This window comes from Urocampus carinirostris, chromosome 12, assembly GCF_059441175.1.
Source record: "Urocampus carinirostris isolate Australia breed hairy pipefish chromosome 12, RoL_Ucar_1.0, whole genome shotgun sequence".
Classification (NCBI taxonomy): domain Eukaryota; kingdom Metazoa; phylum Chordata; class Actinopteri; order Syngnathiformes; family Syngnathidae; genus Urocampus; species Urocampus carinirostris.
In genome coordinates, this window is record NC_142360.1 from 3631980 (window position 1) to 3655436 (window position 23457).

At 39.9% G+C, this 23457-nt stretch overlaps 1 protein-coding gene across 6 annotated transcripts in view; it reads left to right on the forward strand.

The window, feature by feature from the left end:
* Window positions 1–23457, forward strand: part of LOC148354678 (CUGBP Elav-like family member 5) — a 492473-nt gene that overhangs the window by 455655 nt on the left and 13361 nt on the right. For 4 of the 6 annotated variants that reach the window (XM_088349929.1, XM_088349928.1, XM_088349933.1 and 1 more), the window contains 3 exons: window positions 4615–4827; window positions 7300–7395; window positions 12867–13010. In XM_088349929.1, the coding sequence (XP_088206055.1) occupies window positions 4615–4827; window positions 7300–7395; window positions 12867–13010 (453 nt within the window). The remainder of the gene's footprint in view (window positions 1–4614; window positions 4828–7299; window positions 7396–12866; window positions 13011–23457) is intronic. The other 2 variants (XM_088349927.1, XM_088349930.1) reach the window with 1 other exon arrangement.

A 23457-nucleotide genomic window follows, 5' to 3' on the forward strand; every position in this document is an offset into this window, starting at 1 on the left:
TCTAGTTTGCACATGTAGACTGCCATAGGCAAAAAATGTCCTGTAAAAATGATTTTTGTGTACGTTCCTTTAAAGTTACAGTAACTTTAATTTTAAGTGTACAGTAAGAGCTTATGTGTCATCGAACAGTCTCTCGATACCTCATACCTGTCAACCTCCCCTTAATGATGATTGCAAATTTTCCTTATTAAGCGTAAACCTTAAAAACCCAATGAGGCATCTATTTTCTCTTAGCACTACAGGCTATGTAAATTACCACCACATTATTAGAGATCTGTGATAACGTTGTCGTCTGATACCAGTGACGGAGACGATCCAGATAGCAGCCGTAATAATAATAATTTCCTTTGTATTGTCATTCTTTGTAACAATGTACACAGAACGAAATGTCGATACACCTGACCCGTTGTAGCGAGCCGATGCAACCGCAGCCAACAGAGGGCGCCGCCATTTTACCAATTAGGCCGAGGCGCGAACCAGCGACCTCCCAGTCTCAAAGCGGGCACACTACCATCTAGGCTACTGAGGGCAAGATGCGATCGGTCTGTCATGATTGCTGATGTGAAGCAAGTGTGCCCGCTCGTTTGGCGCCAACTGCCTCTGACTCTGATTGGCTCCCTGTCCCTATTTAAACCCACTCCTTTCTGTCACCTGTGGTCAGTCCGTCTGTGAACCTCAGTTAACTCCAGGCAAGTCTTTCTCGACCCTGTCTCCCACCTCATTTTGCTCCCGTCTGTTCCCCGGCTTCGACCTGTTTTTTTATCCTGACCATGGCTACTCTCCTCTAATTGCTTTCGACTCGTTTCCGATCCCGACCACATTTTTTGCTCTCTTGTCCCAGCTACTGACCCGGTTTTTCTGTTCCCGACACTGCCATTGCTAGCCACGGAAGTCCCACTTCCGCGTTCAGAGCGACCTGCTTCTCACGCCCAGCGATCACCGGATCGTGGGTGCAACCCTCTCTTCTTCCAATAAAACTGAGAGAATCGTAACGCAAGTGGGTCCTGTCTCCGATCTGGCCCTGACACGATCATTTAAATAAAAACAGTTTTCTCTTAAAAATTGTTAAACGGCATGCACAATCTGATATGATCAATAGGATTAGAAAATATGGGGGCAACTAAGAAGTATAATGAAGGTATGCAATCTCTTAGACTACTCCACACCCCACCCACACATATGTTACGGTGCTCATAATAAACTCGCATTTTAACATCATCTTATTTATCCTGTTACTGTATTCTTTATGTTTGATTACTACTTGCATTTTTTTGTGGTCAGGAAGATGTGTTTTTGGTACACCTTGATGCTTTTGGGAGGATGGGATCGACTAGGGCTGCAACAACGAATTAACAAAATTGATTATTAACAGCGTTGGCAACGAATTTCATCATCAATTCCTTGAGTTGCCCGATTTATGCGCCACTCAGTACGTTGCAAGTAAGAGTACCTTAGATTTGTTGTGATATCGAGGGGACATGATTGTAGAACTACTTTGATCCAGCAGAGGGCAACAAACTTATAGTAGAACTTTCGTCCGGCAGAAGCCTTCTCTGGTCTGTTTTTATAAAAAAAGTATCTTACATACAGTATTTGTCATATTTGTGTATAGCATAAATTTGGATGTATTTCTGTTTATTGTTATGATACTGGAAAAACGCTAGCATTTTTTATGATTTCATATTATAGAATAGTTTGGGTTTTTTGTGCACTATTTGTCGATCAGTCCGAATTGTTAATACTTGAATAGAGGAGGAAAATTAAAAAAGCGCTATTCATTAAACCGATTCAATCTAAAACCTAATGGACCAATTAATCGATTATTAAAATAATTATTTGGTGTAGACCTATGGCAGACCACTTGGTTTTTAAAGGCACAGTGTGTAATATTTAGTACCTTGTAGTGGTACAAAAAGAATATAAAAATACTTTTTTTGAATATGAGGCAAAACTGCATGAACTATGACAGCAATATTTTTTTTTATTAAAAAGAATCACAGGTCGAGAATTGTAATTTATTTTACAACCTGCCTAGAAGAAAGCTATGTTTGTCTGGCATCTTGCTGCTATGCTGTGCTCTTGGGACTATTTTTTTGTTCACATTGGACAATACAGGGCCATCCAGTGGTCAAATATTACACACTTTAATTTTTTTCATATCGAGAAAATTTGCTCGTTACGCAAGCAAATTCTCAGCATCGTCACTCCCATCGTCAACGGTTTCTCGGGCATCTTGATCCTCTTTGCAAAAAGGGTCGGGGGCTTTTTTTTAAATGCATTACACAGAAATGGGAAACCTATTTCTATTCTATGAAGCATCCCGCCTCACCGCCATATATGTTATGACCGCCACATTTGTCAAACTGCCAACTGTTGTTATGTGTCTTCTTGTTTTTTTTCCTCCTGGATTTTTTCGCCCTGTAATCATTTCCATCAAGTTTGTGTTTCCCCTTCGGAAGTTGCACGCTAGTTTCATCATGTGGAGCAGCGGGCGCGCCGCAAACTGGGGCGACAGGCTCATTTTTCACAGGTTGACTTTCTCTCCAATTGGTCCTGATGTGTGCTGACGAATGGCAGAGATGTGTGACAGGCGCCATGTTGCGTTCATGTCCCTGCATTAGCTAGGAAATTTGCGTGTCTTGCAAGACTGCACCGTGATGACAAAGTTTGGGTGTTTTTGTGTGTTTTTGATTCGTGAACACGACTAGTAGAATACTATTATTTGTACATTGGGAGTCGTAAAGCATTTATGTTCTTCATTATAAATATATTTTGATTTTCTATGGAAACAGTAGCACAACTTGTTTGTGTCTCCTCTCTGTCTCTCAATCACACGGCTCACGATATGTTTTTACGTTTTTTTAACGTACATTTATTTTAGTTTTTAGAAAACTCTCTGTACTACTGCTAATACCAACATTTTTCGACAAAAGTAGTACTATTTAGTCGTGTCTCCTTTTTAGCTCTTCATTATGTGCACGAGACATTGTAGGGCCACACATTCAATCAGCCGACACTATTTAGTATAAAACCATTAAGCATTTATGTTTCTCATTAGAATACATTTAGATTTTTTTTAGAAGTTGTGGCATAACTTGGTCGTGTCTCCTCTCTAACTCTTCATAGTGTGCGCAAGGTTTTGGAGAGCCACACTCAAATATTCTATCTGATTTATTTTCCCCTATTATAATAAACAGTATTTGATTCTCTATAGTAGTAGTAGAACACGTTGGTTTTGTCTCCTCTCGACCTCTCTGTAATGTGCACTAGGCATCAGAGAGCCACACTATAATATTCAATCAGCCAGCACTACATTTTTACAAGATTCTGATCATTTATTTTCCTCATGAGAATACGTTGGAATTTTAACTTAGTTCTGTCTCCTCTCTACTTCTTCATAATGTTCTTAAGGCATCATAAAACCACACTTTGATTTTCAATCAGCCATTCCTTGTTGATAAAAAGATTCTAAGCATTTATGTCCTCATTAGAATGGTGGATGGGTCGGTGTATCCCTTAATCACTAGGGTCGTAGGGGCACCATTATCTATGGTGTGTCCTGTACAGCCCGGTGGCGCCCATCCCTCTATAGAAGTAGTGTTTTAACTTGGTCTTATTTCCTCTATACCTCTGCATAATTTCTGTAAGCAAGTACATTCATTTTTGTTTGTTTTTAGAATTTTTTATACTTCTACTACTACTTTTCTATCGAAGTAGTAGCACAACTTGGTTGTGTGTCCTCCCTACCGCTCTTTAATGCTTGCAACCTCCTGGAGAGCTCAGCCAAAATCATTCACATGGCTCATGAAGTGTGAAATTTTAGCCAGTACATTGAGATTTGTTTTGTTTTAAGAGTGCTTTCTATACTACTACTACTAGTACTCTAGGAGCACAAATTGGTCATGTCTCCTCTCGACCTCTTCAAAAATGCGTGAGTCACAGGATAACCAGAACTTGATTTTCAATCAGCTAAATGTACTTGTTAGAAATTTTATAAGCATTTATTTTTCTAATTAGAATGTGTTTTGTTTTGATTTTCTATTAAAGTCATTTGGCAATTAGGTTGTGTCTCCTCTCTCCCTCGTTAATGACCTTAAGCTATGGGAGAACTCAGCCAAGATCAATCACATAGTTTATTGAATTGTGCTTTGTTTTTAGAATTTGTTTCTGTATTACTACTACTACTACTCATACTATTACTATTGCTGCTACCACTACTTCTACTTTTCGAGAGAAGTAGTAGCACATCTTAGTTGTGTCTCCTATGAATCTCTTTCTAATGTGCATGAAGCATCAAAGACTCCCACTTTGACATTTAATCAGATGACACTACTTGATAAGAATGATTCAATGAATTACAATTAGAATACATTTAAATGTCTATAAAAGTATTACCACAACTTGGTCATGTCTCCTCACTGAAAAAAAAGGTATTGTTATCAGTCGCTGGAAGCAGGATTTTATCAAGTATCAATATCGGTAGAAAAAAACTGTCATCTTGCATCCGTCTTTGTACTCTTGTCGAAGAGTTTGCTAATCCTGCCACAGTTTTGAGTAGAGATATTCTTGGATGAACCGGATATAGATTAATGGTATCGATATCTACTTCCTCAGGCCTGAGTTCTCCACCAGCCAACATCACCACCTCCGCTATGCCCAGCATCGTCACTCCCATCGTCAACGGTTTCACGGGCATCCCGCATCAGCCAAACGGGCACCCGGCCGTGGAGACGGTTTACACCAACGGCTTGCCGCCTTACTCCACTCAGAGCCCTACCGCCGCCGACACCCTGCAGCAAGCCTTCACTGGAGTACAGCAATACACAGGTGAGGCCTTAGTTTCTGCCAAAAGTAAGGTTGTCAGGACCAGCACAAAAGATAGACCCAATTGCGTTACGTTTACCACAAGTTTTATTGAAAGAAAGTGGAAGGTATTGGCTGGACGCGGGAATCAAGTCGCTCTCGGCATCGGATTGTGATCCGAACACAGAAGTGGATCTTCCGTAGCGAGCGATGGCGGCGTCAGAAACGGAAAGACTGCTCGGTAGCCTGGACTGGGAGAGCAAAACGTGGCCGGGTCGGAAACGAGCCGTAAGCCAAGACGGGAGAGTAGACGTAGTCGGGATCAAAAATGGGTCGTAAGCCGCGACGGTAGAGCAGATGTGGTCAGGATCAAAACAAGTCGTAGCCGGATGGTTGTTTTGTTAATTTTTTGGGGTTTTGAATGTAATCTACCCAGTTTTGATTTTTTGGAATACAACCTATTTTTCAGGGTAACTGTAGGTCAAGTTGACCCCCAAAAATGAATCAATCCAGTCTTGACTCAAATAGGTCAGGACGGGAGAGCAGAAGTGGTCAGGAGAGCAGACGTGGTCGGGATCTAAACGGGTCGTAGCCGGAGACAGACGGAAGCAAAAAACGGGACAGGTGGGAGTCAGGGTCGAAAAAGGCTTGCCTCGTGTACACTGAGGTTCGCAGATGGACTGACAACAGGGGACTGACAGGACAGGGTTCAAATAGTGACAAGTAGCCAATCACAACCTGTGGCGGTTGGCGCCAAATGAGCGGGCACAGGTGAGTCAAGTCAGTAATCATGACAGTATTTTTTTTTTTCTACCTGAATGAATATAGCTTCGAATTGCTTATCGTTCCTTAAATGAGGGGGAAAAACGTACATTTATTTTGGGCCATTTTTGGCTGTGGATGTTCAAAAGAAAAACCATAACTATAGGACAAATTGACCCAAAAAAGTGCAGCAGCCAGTCCTGACCCAAATATGTTTATTTTTTGATTTTTTATTTAACGTCAATGAGTGGAGTCCTCACTCGCTTTTCATCACTGTCATAAGAAAACAAATGTGTCTCACATTTGCATAGTTTTTGGGGAATAACATTCAAATACAATCAATTTTGGGGTTAAAAATAGGTCAAATTGACCCAAAATACTTCACCATCCCATTATTGACCCAAATAATACTGTTTTTGTTTTCCACAATGAGTGTAGCTTTTACTTTCCTATCATGGCAAAGATGATCTCAATTTGTTCTCTATTTTTGGGGCTGTTTGAATATATTGCTCTTTCAACTAAGAACAATATGATTCAAGAGGGCCCGCCTCAGGAAAAGCCTGATCCCCACTGCCATCAATCACCCTTCTAAACAAAAGGCCCCACTGACACATCCAATCAGTCTTCTCTCATTGTTCCATTGTCATGTATGTTTTTCATTCTGCTGTTTTTGTAATGTAATGCATGTTGTTTTCCCCCGGTACAATTGGTGAAAGTGAATTTATCTAAGAGGGCCAATTAATAAAATCTATCTATCTATCTATCTCTACCTTGGTCATATCCCTCAAGAGGGGTGACCGACAGTAAGACACACACATACAATAACAAAGAAAATAAAAGGGAAATAAATAACAAAAAAAACCACACAAAATGTTTTGGACCATGGCCAACCCAATTGCCCAAACACCCAAACAAGTTAGGCACCTCGGCACCCAAGTTGGTCATGCTTTCGTCCCTCCAGATGAAACGGGACACCAGAAAGCTGCCATGTCACTCGGGTCAGGGTGACACAACACACTCTTTTGTTCAACAGCAGGGCCCGACAGCTTTCACTGGTTTACCCCTGCCGCATCATACAGGTGCCCAGCCCATCCTTATAAAATCTAATCTCATCTAATCTAATCTAAAGGTCAAATTAATCCCCGACAAGTGCACCAGCCTAGGTTTTGTTGTTGTTATTTTTTTTACCTCAACAAGTGTAGCGTTAAATACGGGGTAATTCATTTGAGGTGTCCTTAAAAAGTTGAACGTTGAATATGTTCTCTAAGTAACAGGGCTCAACTGAGTTCAAAGAGCCTGTATGCTTTTATTTTCCACCGCACTTATCCGCTTTTATAAGAGCTGTGCGGGGCGGAACACATTAGGTTTGTGGAATGGGGGCTAGGCGGAGTGCTGGAGAGTGACGTAATGCCTATCCCCGCAGGTTTTTTGTTTTTAATTATTTTGTCAGTTTAGCATGAAAATGGTGAAAGTTCTAGCAGAGTCCAAATGACAGCACAAACCACCGAAAACGATGAAAAAAGAAGAGTTTATTCGAACGAGTTTAAGAAAAAGACCACTTGAACGCGCAGCATGAATGAGCTGGGGCAGCGATCATGACTTTGATCCAGGAGATGGCCGTAGAGAGTAACACAGTTCCAAATTCCGTACACCTCTTTTAACTGTCATAAGGAAGAAGAAAAAAACGTATTTTCATTTTTGGTCATTTTTCCTTCTCTTTATCTAACATCTCAGCAATCTACCCGGCTACAACGCTGACTCCCATTGGCCAGACGCTGCCGCAAGCGCCACAAGTCATCCAACAGCAGCAGCAGCAGAGAGAAGGTGAGGGTGAGAAAAAACATTATTACTTTTTCCCCCCGATTTATTAGCCACGACGAGCATGTGAGAGCGATATTGCCTCGGTATTGTACACACCCGCATATTACGAAAGAGGAATATTACCCTCTTGTTCTTTGTGTAATCGATAAATAAAAGGGGTCGCGATTGCAGCTCATTACGGGGTACGTCTGTAAGATGTGGGCGAAAAAAATAATATTATGTTGGTGGATTGTGTGGTTAGAGAGGGCATATTGTGACTCGAGCCAATTCTAGAATAATTAAAGATTTTTTTTACATCATGCTCGGCATTGGGGCTCGTGGGAATATAATATGTGGTACCAAAGGATAATAAGTCTATTCTAAGGAGATAATGAGGTCATTGTGTGGACATTTTTGATTGAGAATTTTCATATGGTCAAGCGATTCATGGTGGCTAAGGATATGTACTATATTAAATAGTTCCTGTACTGTTCCTATTGTCTCATATTATTATAATTATTAACAAAATGGAAATGTGTTCTTATTTTAGTTTTCGTGTCTTAATTAAAGTCAAGTCATGTTTGTTTGCAATGCTCTTAATCACAAAGAGTCTCAAAGGGCTGCACAGATCACAGATTATTGCAAACCACAGACTATTATGACACCATCCCCTGATCTAAAACCTACATGGGGCAAATAATACACAGATATTTTCAACATAAAATATAGGTTATTCAAATGCTATAGAATAGAAGTGTGTTTAAGCTTAGAATTAAACAATTCCACTGAGTTTGCAGATCAAATCTCAGGATGAACAGCATTCCACGTTTAAGAAAGTGTTTCTTATTTGTCTCCTAAAAATATACAAATCATCATTAAAATAATACTCATTTATAGAAGATAGTAGACTGTAGATAATGACGGGCATTTTCGGTAGTGTTTGTTATATTTTATGATACTTTGTCTTTTTCTGATAATAGAAGAAAATAATTGTTAAAACAAGCACAATTATTTAGGAGATAATAGAGACAAGTTTACGTATTATTTAATTTAAGTGGTTATATCTTCTTTTCTTTAATGGTGATAGGAATGAGTGGAGAGGCGTTGTAAAAGGATAGTGGGATGTTTGGACGCATTCTAAGGAATGGGCAGGGCACCCATATGATGCGGCAGGGGTAAACCAGTGAAAGCTGTTGGGCCCTGCTGTTGAACAAAAGAGTGTGTTGTGTCACCCTGACCCGATTGACACGGCCGCATTCTTGTGTCCCGTTTCATCTGGAGGGACGAAAGCATGACCAACTTGGGTGCTGAGGTGCCTAACTTGTTAGGGTTTTTGGGCATTTGAGTTGGCCATGGTCCATAAAAATGTGTGGGTTTTTTTTTTTTTTTTGCTATTTCTTCCCTTTTTTTAAAAAAAATTCTTTGTTTTTGTATGTGTTTGTCTTGCTGTCTGCCGGTCACCCCTCTCGAGGGATATGACCAGGGTAAATAGATAGATATCTTCTTTCTAATATAAAAACAAAATACTAATATAAATAATACAATAAAATGTATTAATGCCGTGTAATAAAATATTGCTAAGAGTAAAATCATCCATAAATAAGCAATATAAAGATGTTTTTCATTTTTAATAAATCATTTCTACACAGATTAATTACAAAAATACCTAAAATTAGCACAATCATCATTTCTACAAGAAAACAAAATTATAATTATCGTCATTTTTTGTATTAATTTCTTATTTTGAGTGTTTTTTTGTATCTAATAATATACTGCAATAAAACATGGTTGGTTGGGTCCCTTAACCACTAAGGGCACCATTTCCTGTGGTGTGTCTTTGGCAAGTACAGCCTGGTGTTGCCCATCTCTCTCCTGTTCAACATACGTTTACTCTCGAACTTGGGACCTTTTGCATGTTTCAACTGCACTCCGGAAAAATAAATAATACAGAAATAAAACAAATAACAAAATAATAAAATAAAATGTTGTTCTTAAAAAAGAAAAATCCTTCATAAATGAGCAAAATTATCTTATTAGAAAAGAGAGGGTTATTTCCCATTTTTAAAAAATATTTTTCACACTTTCATTATAAAGTATTTAAAATAAGCACAATCATCCTATCTACACGATAATAGATAATTTGGCTCGTTTTAGGCATTCTTTTTAAACAGATTTTTCTTATCCATAGTATAATAATAATAATAGTAAATAAAAATAACAGAATAAATAATACAATCATAAAATAAATCACTATTAAAATAGTGCAAATAAAATAAGAAAAATCAAAAATCTTATCTAGCAAGTAGAAGATAATGTTTTTACACACTCTACTGTGAGAGATGAACATTATTAAGACTGTTTAATGGCTATATTTGCACAGATAAAATACATGTATATAGTTTAATTCTACATTATAACGGCAGAGAAAAGAACTCATGTCCTTCCTGGTCGAAGTCCACACAGAGAGAGAGAGGGACGTTTATTTTGCGTCAGAGAGATCAGTGCACACAAGAACATTATTTCAAAATAAAACAATACAAGATTGATAAACGTACAAGAGATATAATTACACTCATTATTGAAACGTTACTTAATGTGTGTGTGTGTGTGTATGAGAAACATTGTTTTTATATTTAGTAATATAAAAACAAGCTAATTACCTTGAGACAGAAATTCAAGAGATTTACATTGAAAACCTGACACTACACATTGATAGAAAAAATACTTACGTATTATTGTTTGTTTTTAACTCTAAAAAGCTCAACTCAGAAAAAGATATAATAAAATTAAGATTGGAAAAATACACTTAAAATAAGCACAATTTTTATTTTTTGGGACGTATTATTTAATTTGTTAAAAGATCATACAGGGATGACATCATTAAATATAATTACACATGTGTTTGCTTTAGGGATTGTGTTTCTTAATTTAGATGTTATGTCTCTCATCAAATTCATATTCAAGCAAAAACATTGTTTAATCTTTATTACCTGCACATGTGGAGAGTGATGAACAACAAGAGTATGAGTATGGATGTTAAGAGGGGACTGTATGAGAGTGTGATTGTGCCGACTGTGTTGTATGGTGCAGAGACTTGGAGCCTGAACGCAGATTTAAGAAGGAAGTTGAATGTTTTTGAGATGAAGTGTTTGAGGACTATGTTAGGAGTGACAAGATTGGATAGACTGAGAAATGAAATTGTAAGAGACAGAACTGGAGTAGTCGTGGAACTGAGCAAGCGTGTTGATAAGAGAGTACTCGGTTGGTTTGAACACATGGAGAGGATGGATGAGGAGCGAATGTTGAAGAGGATCTACAGAGCAGAAGTCAATGGAAGGAGACCAAGAGGAAGGCTGCGATTGACGTGGATGAATGGTGTTATGAGTGCACTGCAGGAAAGAGGTCTAAATATAATGGAAGCTAGAGCTCTTGTTGGTGATAGAAAAGAGTGGAGAGGTGTTGTGAATGGATAGTGGGATTGTGGACGCGTTCTTAAGGATGTGCTGGGCACCCGTATGATGCGGCAGGGGTAAACCAGTGAAAGCTGCCGGGCCCTGCTGTTTAACAAAAGAGTGTATTGTGTCACCCTGACCCGAGTGACATGGCAGCTTTCGGGTGTCCCATTTCATCTAGAGGGACAAAAGCATGACCAACTTGGGTGCCGAGGTGCTTAACTTGTTTGGGTGTTTGGGCAATTGGGTTGGCCATGGTCCAAAAATTTTTGTGTGTTTTTTAATGCTATTTATTTCCCTTTTATTTTCTTTGTTATTGTATGTGTGTGTCTTGCTGTCGGTCACCCCTCTTGAGGGATATGACCATGGTAGATAGATAGAATAGACCTGCACATGTAAATGATCATTGTTGTTTTGGTACACATTTTATGATTATTTTGGGTATTTTAGAACGTGTAGGAACGTATAAAAATAAATACCATTAATTTGTTTGGGGAAAAAAATATGTTTCGGTACTCAAAAATTACGGTGGTCTAGTACCAAGGTATCACTGTATAGGGTAGACATTTCGTTTTTTTCTGGAAATTTTTTAAGGTTCTTCTGATAAGCTCCATATTTTCTGTCATTCTTTGGTGAGTCGAACCAGAGTGCACTCATGTGCAGTATATAATAACACTAATGCAGTAGATCAAGAATATCAAAGGCAAACAACGCTTTTACAGCTTTTGCTTTTGGCTTAGTCCCTAAATGGGAACAGGAAGCAGAGGAACAAGTGTTGGATCCTCCAGTTTGTGTCATGATGACTGATTTGGATCACCTGTGCCCGCTCATTTGGCGCCAGCCGCTGCGGGCTACATGATTGGTTCCCTGTCCTTTTTAAGCCCAGCCCTTTCACTCTCCTGTTGTCAGTCCTCTGTTTCTACAGAGCAAGCACATTGACCCTGACTCCCGTCGGTCTCGCTTTTTGCACCCGTTTCTCAACCCGTCCGTTCCTGATCTCCCCGTTTGTCTCCGGCTACGACCTGTTTTTGAACCCGACCACGTTTGCTCTCCCGTCCCGGCTTATGATCTGTTATTGATTCTGACCACGTTTTTACTCTCCTTTCCCGGCTATCAACATGCTTTTTCTGTCCTCGACAACCCCATCTCCCACTTTGGAAGATCCACTTATTCGAATCATGATCCGGTTGTGTGAACGGCCTGCTTCCCGCGTCCAGCAAGCACCGGATCACGGGCGCTGCCCTTCCTCTTTCTATCAATAAACTTGTGGTTAACATTACGCATTTGGGTCCTGATTCCGTTCTGGTCGTGACAGTTTGCCACACTGTGTAGGTTAGTAGCATTCTAGAACCTAACATTTTTATTGCTACAGAACTCAAATTTCTGTAAAAATTGATCGAAATATCCAAAGGTGGTCAAAAGTATGATGTTTGTACTTAAAGTATTTGACATTATGTACACATGTCAAATACTTGGGAAAAATGCTCTTGTTCCTTTTTCAAGTTGCTCAGGATCTGCCAAAGCTGGAGCGTTATTGATTCGGAATAATCAAGGTGGCCCACCTTTGTCAAACTTCCACTGCTTTCAAAGCAAGACTGGACAGAATTGTTGATTATTTATCGATTTGTACATACAATTTGACACTGGGTGTCGATATACAGGGTCAAAGATAAAAATCTTTGTCTAACCGACGCTTAAACTCGTCGAGGATATCGACGACGGTCAGCACAGGAGCGTTATTGATTCCATCCGGCGTACCTGAGATATGTCTGGTCAAATGGCGTCATTGCTCGGCTTTTATGTGGGGCGAGCTCGTTCTCAACTATTTTTATTCCCTATTAGCGTTATGCGTGCTCCGCAATTTCCCGGTCGTCCGATTTATTTGAGCAGAAGTAACATTGATGAGTTCTCACGTCGCTGTTATGTATTGAGTCTTCTTTGTAATGTTTTGGAAAAAGAACATGACTCATTTTAATGGGGTCCACCTAAACGATTGGATAGAGAAAGTGGGGGCGAATTCCTGGAAGTCAATTTTGGGTTTTCTTCCAGGTCCAGAAGGTTGTAACCTGTTCATCTACCACCTGCCGCAAGAGTTTGGAGACAACGAACTCATGCAGATGTTTCTGCCCTTTGGTACCGTCATCTCGTCCAAGGTCTTCATGGACCGAGCCACCAACCAGAGCAAGTGTTTTGGTGAGATTCTTCACATAGACGTAACTTTCGACAGTGTTACTTCAGTGTTCATACACCTTTTTCATGGACAAATTTAAGAGCTTTCAAGGCCAATTTTTCACTGTTTCCACTACCTTCAAAGTAAAAAATTCTAGCGCCAATCAAAAGAACATTATTATTTGTCCACTTTGATGATTAAAACATTCCTTCTGCTAGCACATACAGTGTGCTATTTTAAGATGTTCCTGCCTATTAATCTACAATCTTTTTGTGTCAATGGGCTGCTATAAACTGACATGAATTCTGCCATTCTGCCTTAACAATGCACACACAAGTTCACTACATCTCACTTGTTTGGAAACACGAAAAAGGCTCTATAGGTGCTGGGTAATAACGGCGTTCAATACGGGAGAGAAGAGAGTTTTTATACTGTTTGTATAAAAACAGAAAAATGAGCCAAATTTGGACTAATTTTAATGATATCGATCGCTCCAAACCAGAGTACATTCAATTTTTCAATCTTAGATACTGCTGAGGTTTTGCTTTTCGTTTCACATATTTTAATTTATATATTTTGCATGTTTTTCAGAGGATATGTCTAGAAATTGGTTAAAATTTAATTTTAAATCAAATCTTTTCTGTATTTTATCATTTATAGCACTGAACAATTACTTTTTTTATTTTAATTTTATTGTTTTGCTTTTTCAGGGGTTTGGTGTTGTTTTTTGACTTTAAATCGGTTAAGTGTGTTAAAAGCTAAAATAGGTTTGCATTTCATTTTTGTGGATCTGTTAATATTTTAATCTATATTGCGTATGTTTTTCAGGGATCCCCTGCAATACATATCAACTGACTAATTACTAAATAATTTGGTGCACAATGTTGTATTGTTATTGATAATATACCATTAAAAAAACAAAAAAAGCTGAGGAGCTGTCTGTGAGCTGAGCCAAAAAAGCTGGTTTTGTCTATAGAGGTGTCCTCTTGGGTGCGACCTGTGGGGAGCGGTAACGCTTCAACTGACAACGCCATGAAGACAAACCACCAGGGCGGGCGTGGCAGCGTCATTTTCACGCACCTTCTTAAAATGTTCTTCATTTGTTGCATAGTCTAGAGCAGGGGTCGGGAACCTTTTTTGCTGAAAGAGCCGAAAAAACCCAAATTTTAAAATCTAATCCTAGGAGAGCCATATGTATATTTTAATACCAAAAACAGCTAAATGGAAGAGGAAAATCAACGAGTTTATAGTATAATAAGACAGAATTTATTTTGAACAACATTGTAAGTTAATAACAAAAACTAACAATTATTTATAATTATAACAATCAACTGGTCTGCAGGCTGAGGTTTTATTCATATCTGTCCATGTTTACTTGCCCGCTCTGCTTGCTCACCGCTGTCTGAGGCCCTCAGGTCAGCAATTTCTTATCTAAATCGAAGAAGACCAACAATATATATATTATAATAAGACTCTGTTATAACACGTTGTTCAAAATAAAATTAAAGTTATTTATTGATAAGAAAAGTACTTCTGACTTACTATTAATGCAACTTTTGGTGTTGCATGGTTTTGCTGATGGCTTTGTAGTCCGGTTGGTAGGTGGTGAGGTTCAGCTTCATGCAGGCGTTTAGGCTTCCATCTTTTAAACGTGATCGCAGGTTGGTTTTGATGTGTTTTAGGTGTGAGAACGACTGTTCGCATGCCTACGTAGATCCAAACATGGTCAATACAGCCAGACTCACACGCTGCAGTGTTTTGTACGTGACGGGAAGCGCGTTCCAGGTTTTGACAATCAGCTGGTCTGCGCGCTGAAGTCTGTCCATGTCTGTCCATTTGTGTTTGCCTGCCAGCTCTGCTTGTTCTCGTGCAAGGGTTTCCAAATCTTCATTCAGTGACTTGAACTTATTAACCCACATGTCTGTGGCCTTCAGGTCAGCAACTTCTACTTCAAAATCTCTGACAGAGACATTGGGGATGAAACTCAGGTTTACTTTGTCCAAATCACACTCGTGCGGATGAGTGATGAATTGAAAAAGACTAGTGTGCTCACGAAAGTCCCCAAAGCGTGCTATGAATGACGTCAGGAGAGAAGATGTGAAAACTGCGAGCTGATGGAGATCAAAATGTTCAGGGGAGTCACTTGCTGTGCACTCATCTTTAAATACTTTCAGTTTTTCAAAGTGTAGTAAACGACCAGTCTCAATATCCGCAGTAAAGATTTCCAGCTTGTTTTGAAATGCAAAGACTGCCTGTTGAAGGGATAAGACTGTATATCCAATGCCTTGCATTTTCACAATGAGATGGTTCAGATGTCCAGTCATGTCCACAAGATAATAAAACTTGAGGAGCCACTCAGTGTCCGCTAGCTGGGGATACTCGATGCCTTTCATTTGAAGAAAAGTCCGTATTTCGCTCAGGCAAGCTGCAAAACGGCTAAGCACCTTCCCTCTTGACAGCCAACGCACATTACTGTGCAAAACAAGACCAGGATAATTATTCTCCACTTCATCCAACAGTGCTTTAAACTGGCGATCGTTTAAAGCTCGGGCAACAATAAAGTTGACCACCCGAATGACCAGTGACATCACGTCATCAAGCTGCTTGTCACACATTTGCGCACAAAGTGCCTCCTGATGTAGAATACAGTGGAAGCTGAGGATGGGTCTGTTCTCCTGCTCACGAAGCAGCGCTACAAATCCTCTGTTTTTCCCCACCATGCACGGAGCACCATCGGTACACACAGAAATAAGTTTATCCATTGGTAGATTCTTTTCATTTGCAAACTCCATGAAAGACTTGAATAAATCCTCTCCTCTCGTCGTCCCTTTTAGTGGCAAAACGGCAAGACTTTCCTCACGCAGCGAGTCACCGTCAACATAGCGTGCAATAATACTGAACTGGGATAAATGACTGACATCTGTTGATTCATCCAAAGCGAGGGAAAAAAATTCTGCTGCATTTATGTCATTCACTTGTTTTTTTCTCCACTTGTTTCGACATCATGATGGCACGATCGTGCACAGTTCTTGCTGAAAGAGGCATATCTTTTATCCGTTTGATTATTTTATCTTTATCCTTAAAGTCGTCAAAAAGCTCGTTGGCCACATCAAGCATGAATGATTTGGCATAATCGCCATCTGTAAACGGCTTCCCGCTCCTCACAATTGCTAAAGAACCAGCAAAGCTAGCAGAGTTAAAATCACCTTGTTTGGCCCATACACGGAGCTGCTGCTGACTCGCCTGGACTGTAGAAAGTAGTTCTTGACAGGCCTTCTTTCTCTTGTCTCCCACTGGATATTTCGCTGAAAATGTGGCATGGCGTGTGTCGAAGTGTCTCTTTATATTTGACCGTTTCATCGAGGAAATATTATCATTGCATAAAAGACACACTGCACAACCTGCTCTCTCAATAAAGGCAAATTGCTCTGTCCATTCCTGCTGAAACGTACGGTAATCTTCATCGCTTTTCCTTTTCGTCATCTTGATTAGAAGGGTTCACCCTGCATAAAAAAAGCTAACCAAAAACGAAAGGAAATATTTCTTCTTTGCTTCAAAATGACTTGTGCAGATTGTTGTAAATTATCAATTAAAATTAGACTTTCCGGGTAGCGGACCTTCCCGCTCACCGGAGAACAGATTGGCTCTTAGCTGCGTGCCTGAACGAAAAGTTGCAGGTGAAAATATATATAAATTAAAATGTGTGTATTTATTTATTTATTTTTTGACATGTTTTTTTTCTGACTTTATTATTATTATTATTTATTTTGCTAAAGTAACATTATTAGTAAAATTTGTTTCGTTCAGAAATTTTCAGAGAGCCAGATGCCGTCATCAAAAGAGCCATATATGGCTCGCGAGCCATAGGTTCCCGACCCCTGGTCTAGAGGGTCCAAAAATTTCACCCAAACGTCAAGAATTGTCCTGACTTCGAAAGCACAACATTAAAATTCAAGCTTTTTTAAGAACCCGTACGAACCCTGAAACTTTAGTAGCCACTCAAAATGAAGACAGAAGACATCAGTGGAATTTGAACTTGCAAGGAAAACAGGGAGAGAAGCCTTCTGATAAGGATGTTCAACCCGTTCTAAAGGCCCTATCCTGAGCCCTTTCTTCTTATTACATATCCTTAGTCACAGAGGCAGATCCGTCCTAAAGGGTGTGCAAATCATAGAACCGCAACATGATCGGTTGATAGCATCAATGATGTAATACACAAAACAACAATCAACAGTGCGCAACAATATTTATTATAAAGTATAATTACAACAACTCTATTACCAAAGATGTTTAATTAACAGATGTTTTAGTTTTCTTTTTAGTAATTTAGGAAAAAATAGTTTTAGAAAAATTCCTTTTTTTTACTTACATAGATAAAATCATCCTATTATTTTCACCCCCAAAATATTTTTGCTATTTTGGTAATTTTACGTTTTCTTTAAACCATAAAATTGTCAAGAACCGGAACAGGAGGAGAAACCAAATGCGTCATGTTTCTCACACAAGCTTTTATTTTACGGGAAATGGGGCAGTCATGCACGTTAACCCAAACGCCTGTGATCCGGCGAACGTTGGAAGACGTTAGGCAGCAGTCTGGCGTGAAATGACAGGAAGCCAGAGGACGACGAGATCGATACCAATTGCACGAGCAGATATCGGACAGATGGGTCGATATTGGACTGGACGGGACAGACAGGATTGATATCAAAACTGGATATCGAAATTAAACAGGACAAACTAGACGGGAATGAAACTGGAGATCGATATTAGACAGGCCAAAATAGCTGGGAACAATACCGGGCAGGAAACCGGACAGAGTCAAAACCCACGTCTTGCGGGTGCAGAGGTTCGTTAACGGACTGACAAAGGGTGAGTGAGAGCACTGAGCATAAAAAGAAGGGAAGCCAATCTGCCAACGAGCCGCAGCTGGCGCCACGCGGCGGAGCCAATTGGGCGCCATGGCAACCGTGACAAAAATAGACCAAAATGCTAAAAATGTTTACGTTATTTTTTTACTTTAGTAGAACTTTAAACATTAAAAACATTTTTTGCACTTTTAATATATCAAAAATCGTACTTGATTTTACTCGAAAATATAGGTCTAGAAAAACAACTTCAAACCACTTTTTTGTGCTGATAAAAACATTCATAACAATTTATTACATTATATTAAATACATTACAAAATAGGACAAAAGATAAGCAAAATCATCTACTAGTTTAGCAACATTTTTTGGCATAATTTAATAAAAATAACTTTTAATTAAAACTAAACCTTCACAGAGCATGCAAAAAAATGCTTAATGTAGCCCGTGACTCTCTTTTATCTTTTATTGTAAAAAGTTAGTAACAACTGTTTAATGAACTTCAAAAGCTTCACATCCTACTCATAAATTCCTACCATGGATTACACGATTCAGCAAAAGGAGGATTTAATCAAATTCATTCAATATGTTTTTGTCATGGCCTGGATTCAAAATCACAGTTCTAGACAACAAATGTTAATATCAGTAAAACAAAGTATTATTAAAGTTTATATAAAAGCACCAAGATAAAAATAATACAATATAAAAATAAATTATGCATTTATATATATATATATATATATATATATATATATATATATATATATATACCAGTATGTGTGTATGTATGTATGTATGTCAACGAAAAAGAAAACAATGCCATGTTCGATCTGTATCCATATTTGTGCTTCGGTGGCGCTGCGTCAGCATCACCGTGGTTTCACCCCGATATCTGTCAATACTCTCTGCAATCGTGCTGATTCATGCCACTCCCCTCCTGTCCTCCCCTCATTTAACATACTCCACGGAGCAACCTGCCCAGCGGCTTATGCAAACCTAAAGGAGTGTGTGTGTAGTTGTGTATGTGCAAAAGGGGGGTTGGGATAAAAAGGCCAAAGGACAATTATAGATCAGCATTTGTTCGGGCCCGAATTGATCGTCAATTTCGCCTCCCCGGGGGGCTTAATAACATATAAATTCATGAAAGAAGACCTATTTGCAGTATTGACGTATACACCGTGCATTTACAACGTAATGTTACGCCCGGGGAAGCAGCGGCATCGCCGGTGTAATTCATCTGGAAAGGAAAGAGGGTGGGGCAGGAATGAACCGGAATTGATGGCGGGCAAACCGGCAGCAGTTTCTTTTACACAGAAATTTGGGATGCAGAAAATTGGTGTGGTAACTGTAACATCTCACTCATTTTGAATGATGAGAGGAAATCCTTATTTGTTAAGGTTCTTTTTTCTTATAAATCATGGTTGATGTATTGATTGGTTCATGAAAAGCATTTTTCAGGATATTTCATCAACAGATACCGCATCAGATTTGAGGTTTAATGAACTATCAAATTTGTAATAAAAAGTCAATGCACCCAAAATTTGTATGTTTTTCACCTACCCAGTATAAATCTCTTTCAGCCACTCTCAATAATTAGCACCAGTAAGAAGCACAATGTGTATTATCTAAAAAAAGGGTTCTTTTTAGCTCCCAAGCGCACTGTTTTATATGCTGTCTTTTTAATGAACACATCAATTTGCAGCAATAGACCACCAGGGATAATGAACCGTGGCTGCACGAGTGCTGTTCATTTTAGGCGAAACGAGTGGAAAAAAGAGTCATGAAGAGCTACACAAATTTGCTCCCTCGGCCCCCGCTCCTAGCGATAGTCACCTGGGGAGAATGGATTATGGCCAAAACAGTGCAGGCCATTTTAACTGGGTTACAATGATAAGCTTCAGCGGCCCGATTTGAATACAAATGCACTCTGCCAGCCCCTGCTCTCGGCAATAGTTGACTAATGGATTGTGGCCATAAACGTGCATTTCATTTAAGATGAGCCAGAATCGTATGCCTTTTGTCAGTCAGCCCTCGCAGCAATATTTGAATGTGGATAATGAATCACGACCGCTTGACTGCTGTTCGTTTTAGGTGGAAAGAATGAAAAAAAGAGCGGTCACGCATGAAACAAATTTACTCTCTCATCCCCAGCCCTCAGCAATTGGGGCTTATGTACCGCGAGCCAAATCAGTGCAGTTCATTTTTCGCAAACCACAATGGTACGCTCGAGCCGTCCGAAATGAAAAACAAATGCGCTCTGCTGGCCCTTGCTCTTAGCAATGGTTGACCAGGGGATAATGGATCGTGGCCACAACCGTACATTTCTCTTTACGGGGGCCCTAATTGCAAGCCTCCTGATAAAATTGTCTCCTGTCTGCCCACGCTCGCAGCAATATGGGAGGAGAGGTAATGGATCGCAACGAGTGCAGTTCATTTTAGGCATAAATACAGTAATGGCAGACAAAAAGCCACCAAAAGTGCGCTCTGCTGGTCTGTACTCCCTGCAATATGCGATCGGGTATCACAGATCCCGGCCTTACAAGTGCAGTTCATTTCAGGCAGGAATACAGTTATGATTAAAAAAAGAGAGTCGCAAGGCCCAACAAAAGTAGGCTATGCCGATCCCTGCTCGAGCGATTGGAGATATGGATTGCGACTGCCAGAATGCAGTTCATCTCTGGTGTACAGAACAACAAAAAAGAGCCAGGTCTGAAAAATATGTGCTATGCCAGCCGCACTTGCAAAAATGAGCAATTGAGGATAATGGATCGGGGAATTTTTTTCAACCCGCGATGCACTGAAGTTGCAAATTAGCAAGAGATTACAGTAATTCTCACATTATAGACTTGGACGCGCACATTTTCGCCAACTCGACACCTTTGCAGGTTTCTGCATGAAAGGCACTGGTGGCTGAATCCCGCACCTTCGCATTCTTTCCCAGCTCCCTTTCCTGGTCGCTGTTTGTGCATCCTCGCCCTAATGGGCCAAGCGAGAGCTGTCCCCCAGGTGGCCAGGGGCGCGAGGTCCAAGGAATATCTCATGCTGCTTTTTACGGGTCAGCACGCGTTCCTAATGACACCCGAGACGCGGGGGAGCACATCAGGCGGAGACACACTCCGTTGCAGTTTCTGGTCACTGACTTCTCAAGAGTTTATTTTTACACATGATGGAAACAGGATGTTTAGTGCAGGTGTGGGGGGGATTTTTTTTCACGTCAAAAATCGTGTTGCATGGAGACAGTAACATCTCTATTCTGTTCACGTAGCCGAGCCCCGCGTCTGTATACAGTAGACCTCCGGGATACAACACTTATCCGTTCTGATGTCGGGTTTATAAGGTGAGATTGTCGTATGGCGGTGGATAGGCATCTATCGTAATAAGCTAAGGTAAAAACACTAAAATTGTTTATAGATAATAGATATCAAATAAAAATGTATGAACAAAAACTCAACTCAAAGTGCTAACCCAGAATGGCATGGTCGCCGGGTCTCGTGTTATATGCGTCTTCCACTTTTTTCTAATGTGTCTCTTTCTAGCCACGTAGCTTCAGGTTATGGCTTACAGCTATGTTCTGTGATTTGGCTCTGTTTGGTTCTCGGAATCTTTCACAGGCCTTAGTAGTTTCTTCTGCTATCCACTAACACATCACTACAATTTTATTTACATTATTAGGTTGGTTTATTTTTTATATATGGTAAACGTATCCATCTTCAATCTTCCGATGACTTGAACTATTCTTAAACGCAAACTCAAGGCTTTTTACTTCAATTTTAAGACAGACATTTTAGGGACAGATTAGCATATAGCAAGGGTCCCCAACTTTTTTTAAGCTGAGAGCTACTTTTTTGTTATGGATTAGCGCAAAGAGCTACCAGTTTTTAGTTTAGTTGTTTTAAAAATGTTGTAACTATGTTATTACCAGTGTGTAATTACTAAGGGTTAAAATAGGCTCAGTCAACCACTAAACATCTCCCCAATCAGAAATCAAATTTCCCAGAAAATTAGAATGACCCATGATATTTTTCCAGAATCTGTCCGCGAGCTACTCAGGTGATCTTAGGGGGCTACCTGGTGCCCAGAGGCACCACGTTGAAGACCCTGGTATACAGTAATATTTAAATGTAATATATGTATAAATGATAACATTGCAAATAAATATTCATGTAAAGCACAACTTAAATATGACATAAGCTGGTACAATGGGGTTAGTGGGTGGATGCCAGGAGGTGAAGGATACAACAGATTAAAATTTACAACTGTTTTTCAAGCTTCCATTAACGAGGATCCTGAGAAAACTTTTCGGTTTTGATCACCTCCTCACTTTTATTTTTCCTACTTCTTAATTACATCAAGCTTTCTTTCAATGGTTAGCATGTTTTTATTCCTCCTTTTAGCATCAAGTCTTGGGACCCATATCAAATAAATGTGGTACACGAAAAGACGTTATTGTATGGCTCAAATCTGATCATTCTCTAAAAAGCACAAATGATTTGGAAATTAACAAAAAGAAAGAAAGGCATTTTGGGAGGTAGTTCAGCCAAAAACATATCAGCCAAAAGGCTGAAAACATTCAGATTCAGATTCAGATTCAGATTCAGATCTACTTTATTGTCATTCTAGTACACGTGTATACAGAACGAAATGTCGATGCATCTGACCCCCACAGTTTCCTTGAATGTACAGATATAAATAATGTTGTATTGTATTTTGGCTACGTATAGTATTTTACCATAGTGCCGATAGTGCAAGAAGAGTAGCTAACCAGATGTGCAAAATGGGCAGTCAGGTTAACAAGTCAGGTACACAGTAACATTAACACTGTAACAATAACGCTGTAATTACAATAGTGCAGAGAGCAATGTGCAAGGAGTGGCAAGCTATAAAAAAAAACTGCCAGTAGTGCAAAAAGTCAGATTAGCAGCCGTTTAGATTTAAGTTAACTATATGTTAGATTGACCATTTAACAGTCTAATGGCCAGGGGGACTAGACTATTGCGGAGCCTGGTGGTCCTGCACCGCACACTGCAGTACCTCTTCCCAGAGGCTAGCAGAGTGAACAGTCCATGATGGGGGTGAGAGGGGTCCCCGGTAATGTTTTTAGCATGGGATAGGCAGTGCTTCTGGCCAATGTCCTGAATGGAGGGAAGTGTAGTCCCGATTATTTTCTCTGCTGTCCTCGTTACCCTCCTCACACTACCCCAGTCGGTAGCGCTGCAGCCTCCACACCACACAGAGATACAGCTGGTCAGGATACTCTCTATGGTGCCCCTGTAGAATGTAATGAGGGAGGGTGGGGGCAGGTGGGCTCTCCTCATCCTCCGCAGGAAGTACAGGCGCTGCTGTGCCCTCTTAACCAGTGATGCAGTGTTCACGGACCAGGTGAGTTTGTTTGTAATGTGCACCCCTAGGAACTTGATACTGCTGACAACCTCCACAGCCTTGTTGTTGATGCAAAGTGGGGCATGGTTGGGCTGGTTTTTCCTAAAGTCGACAATGATCTCTTTAGTTTTGTCGACATTCAGGACCAGGCTGTTGTCCCTGCACCAGCCCACCAACTGCTCCACCTCCTCTCTGTAGGCCAGGTCGTTGTCATCCCTGATGAGGCC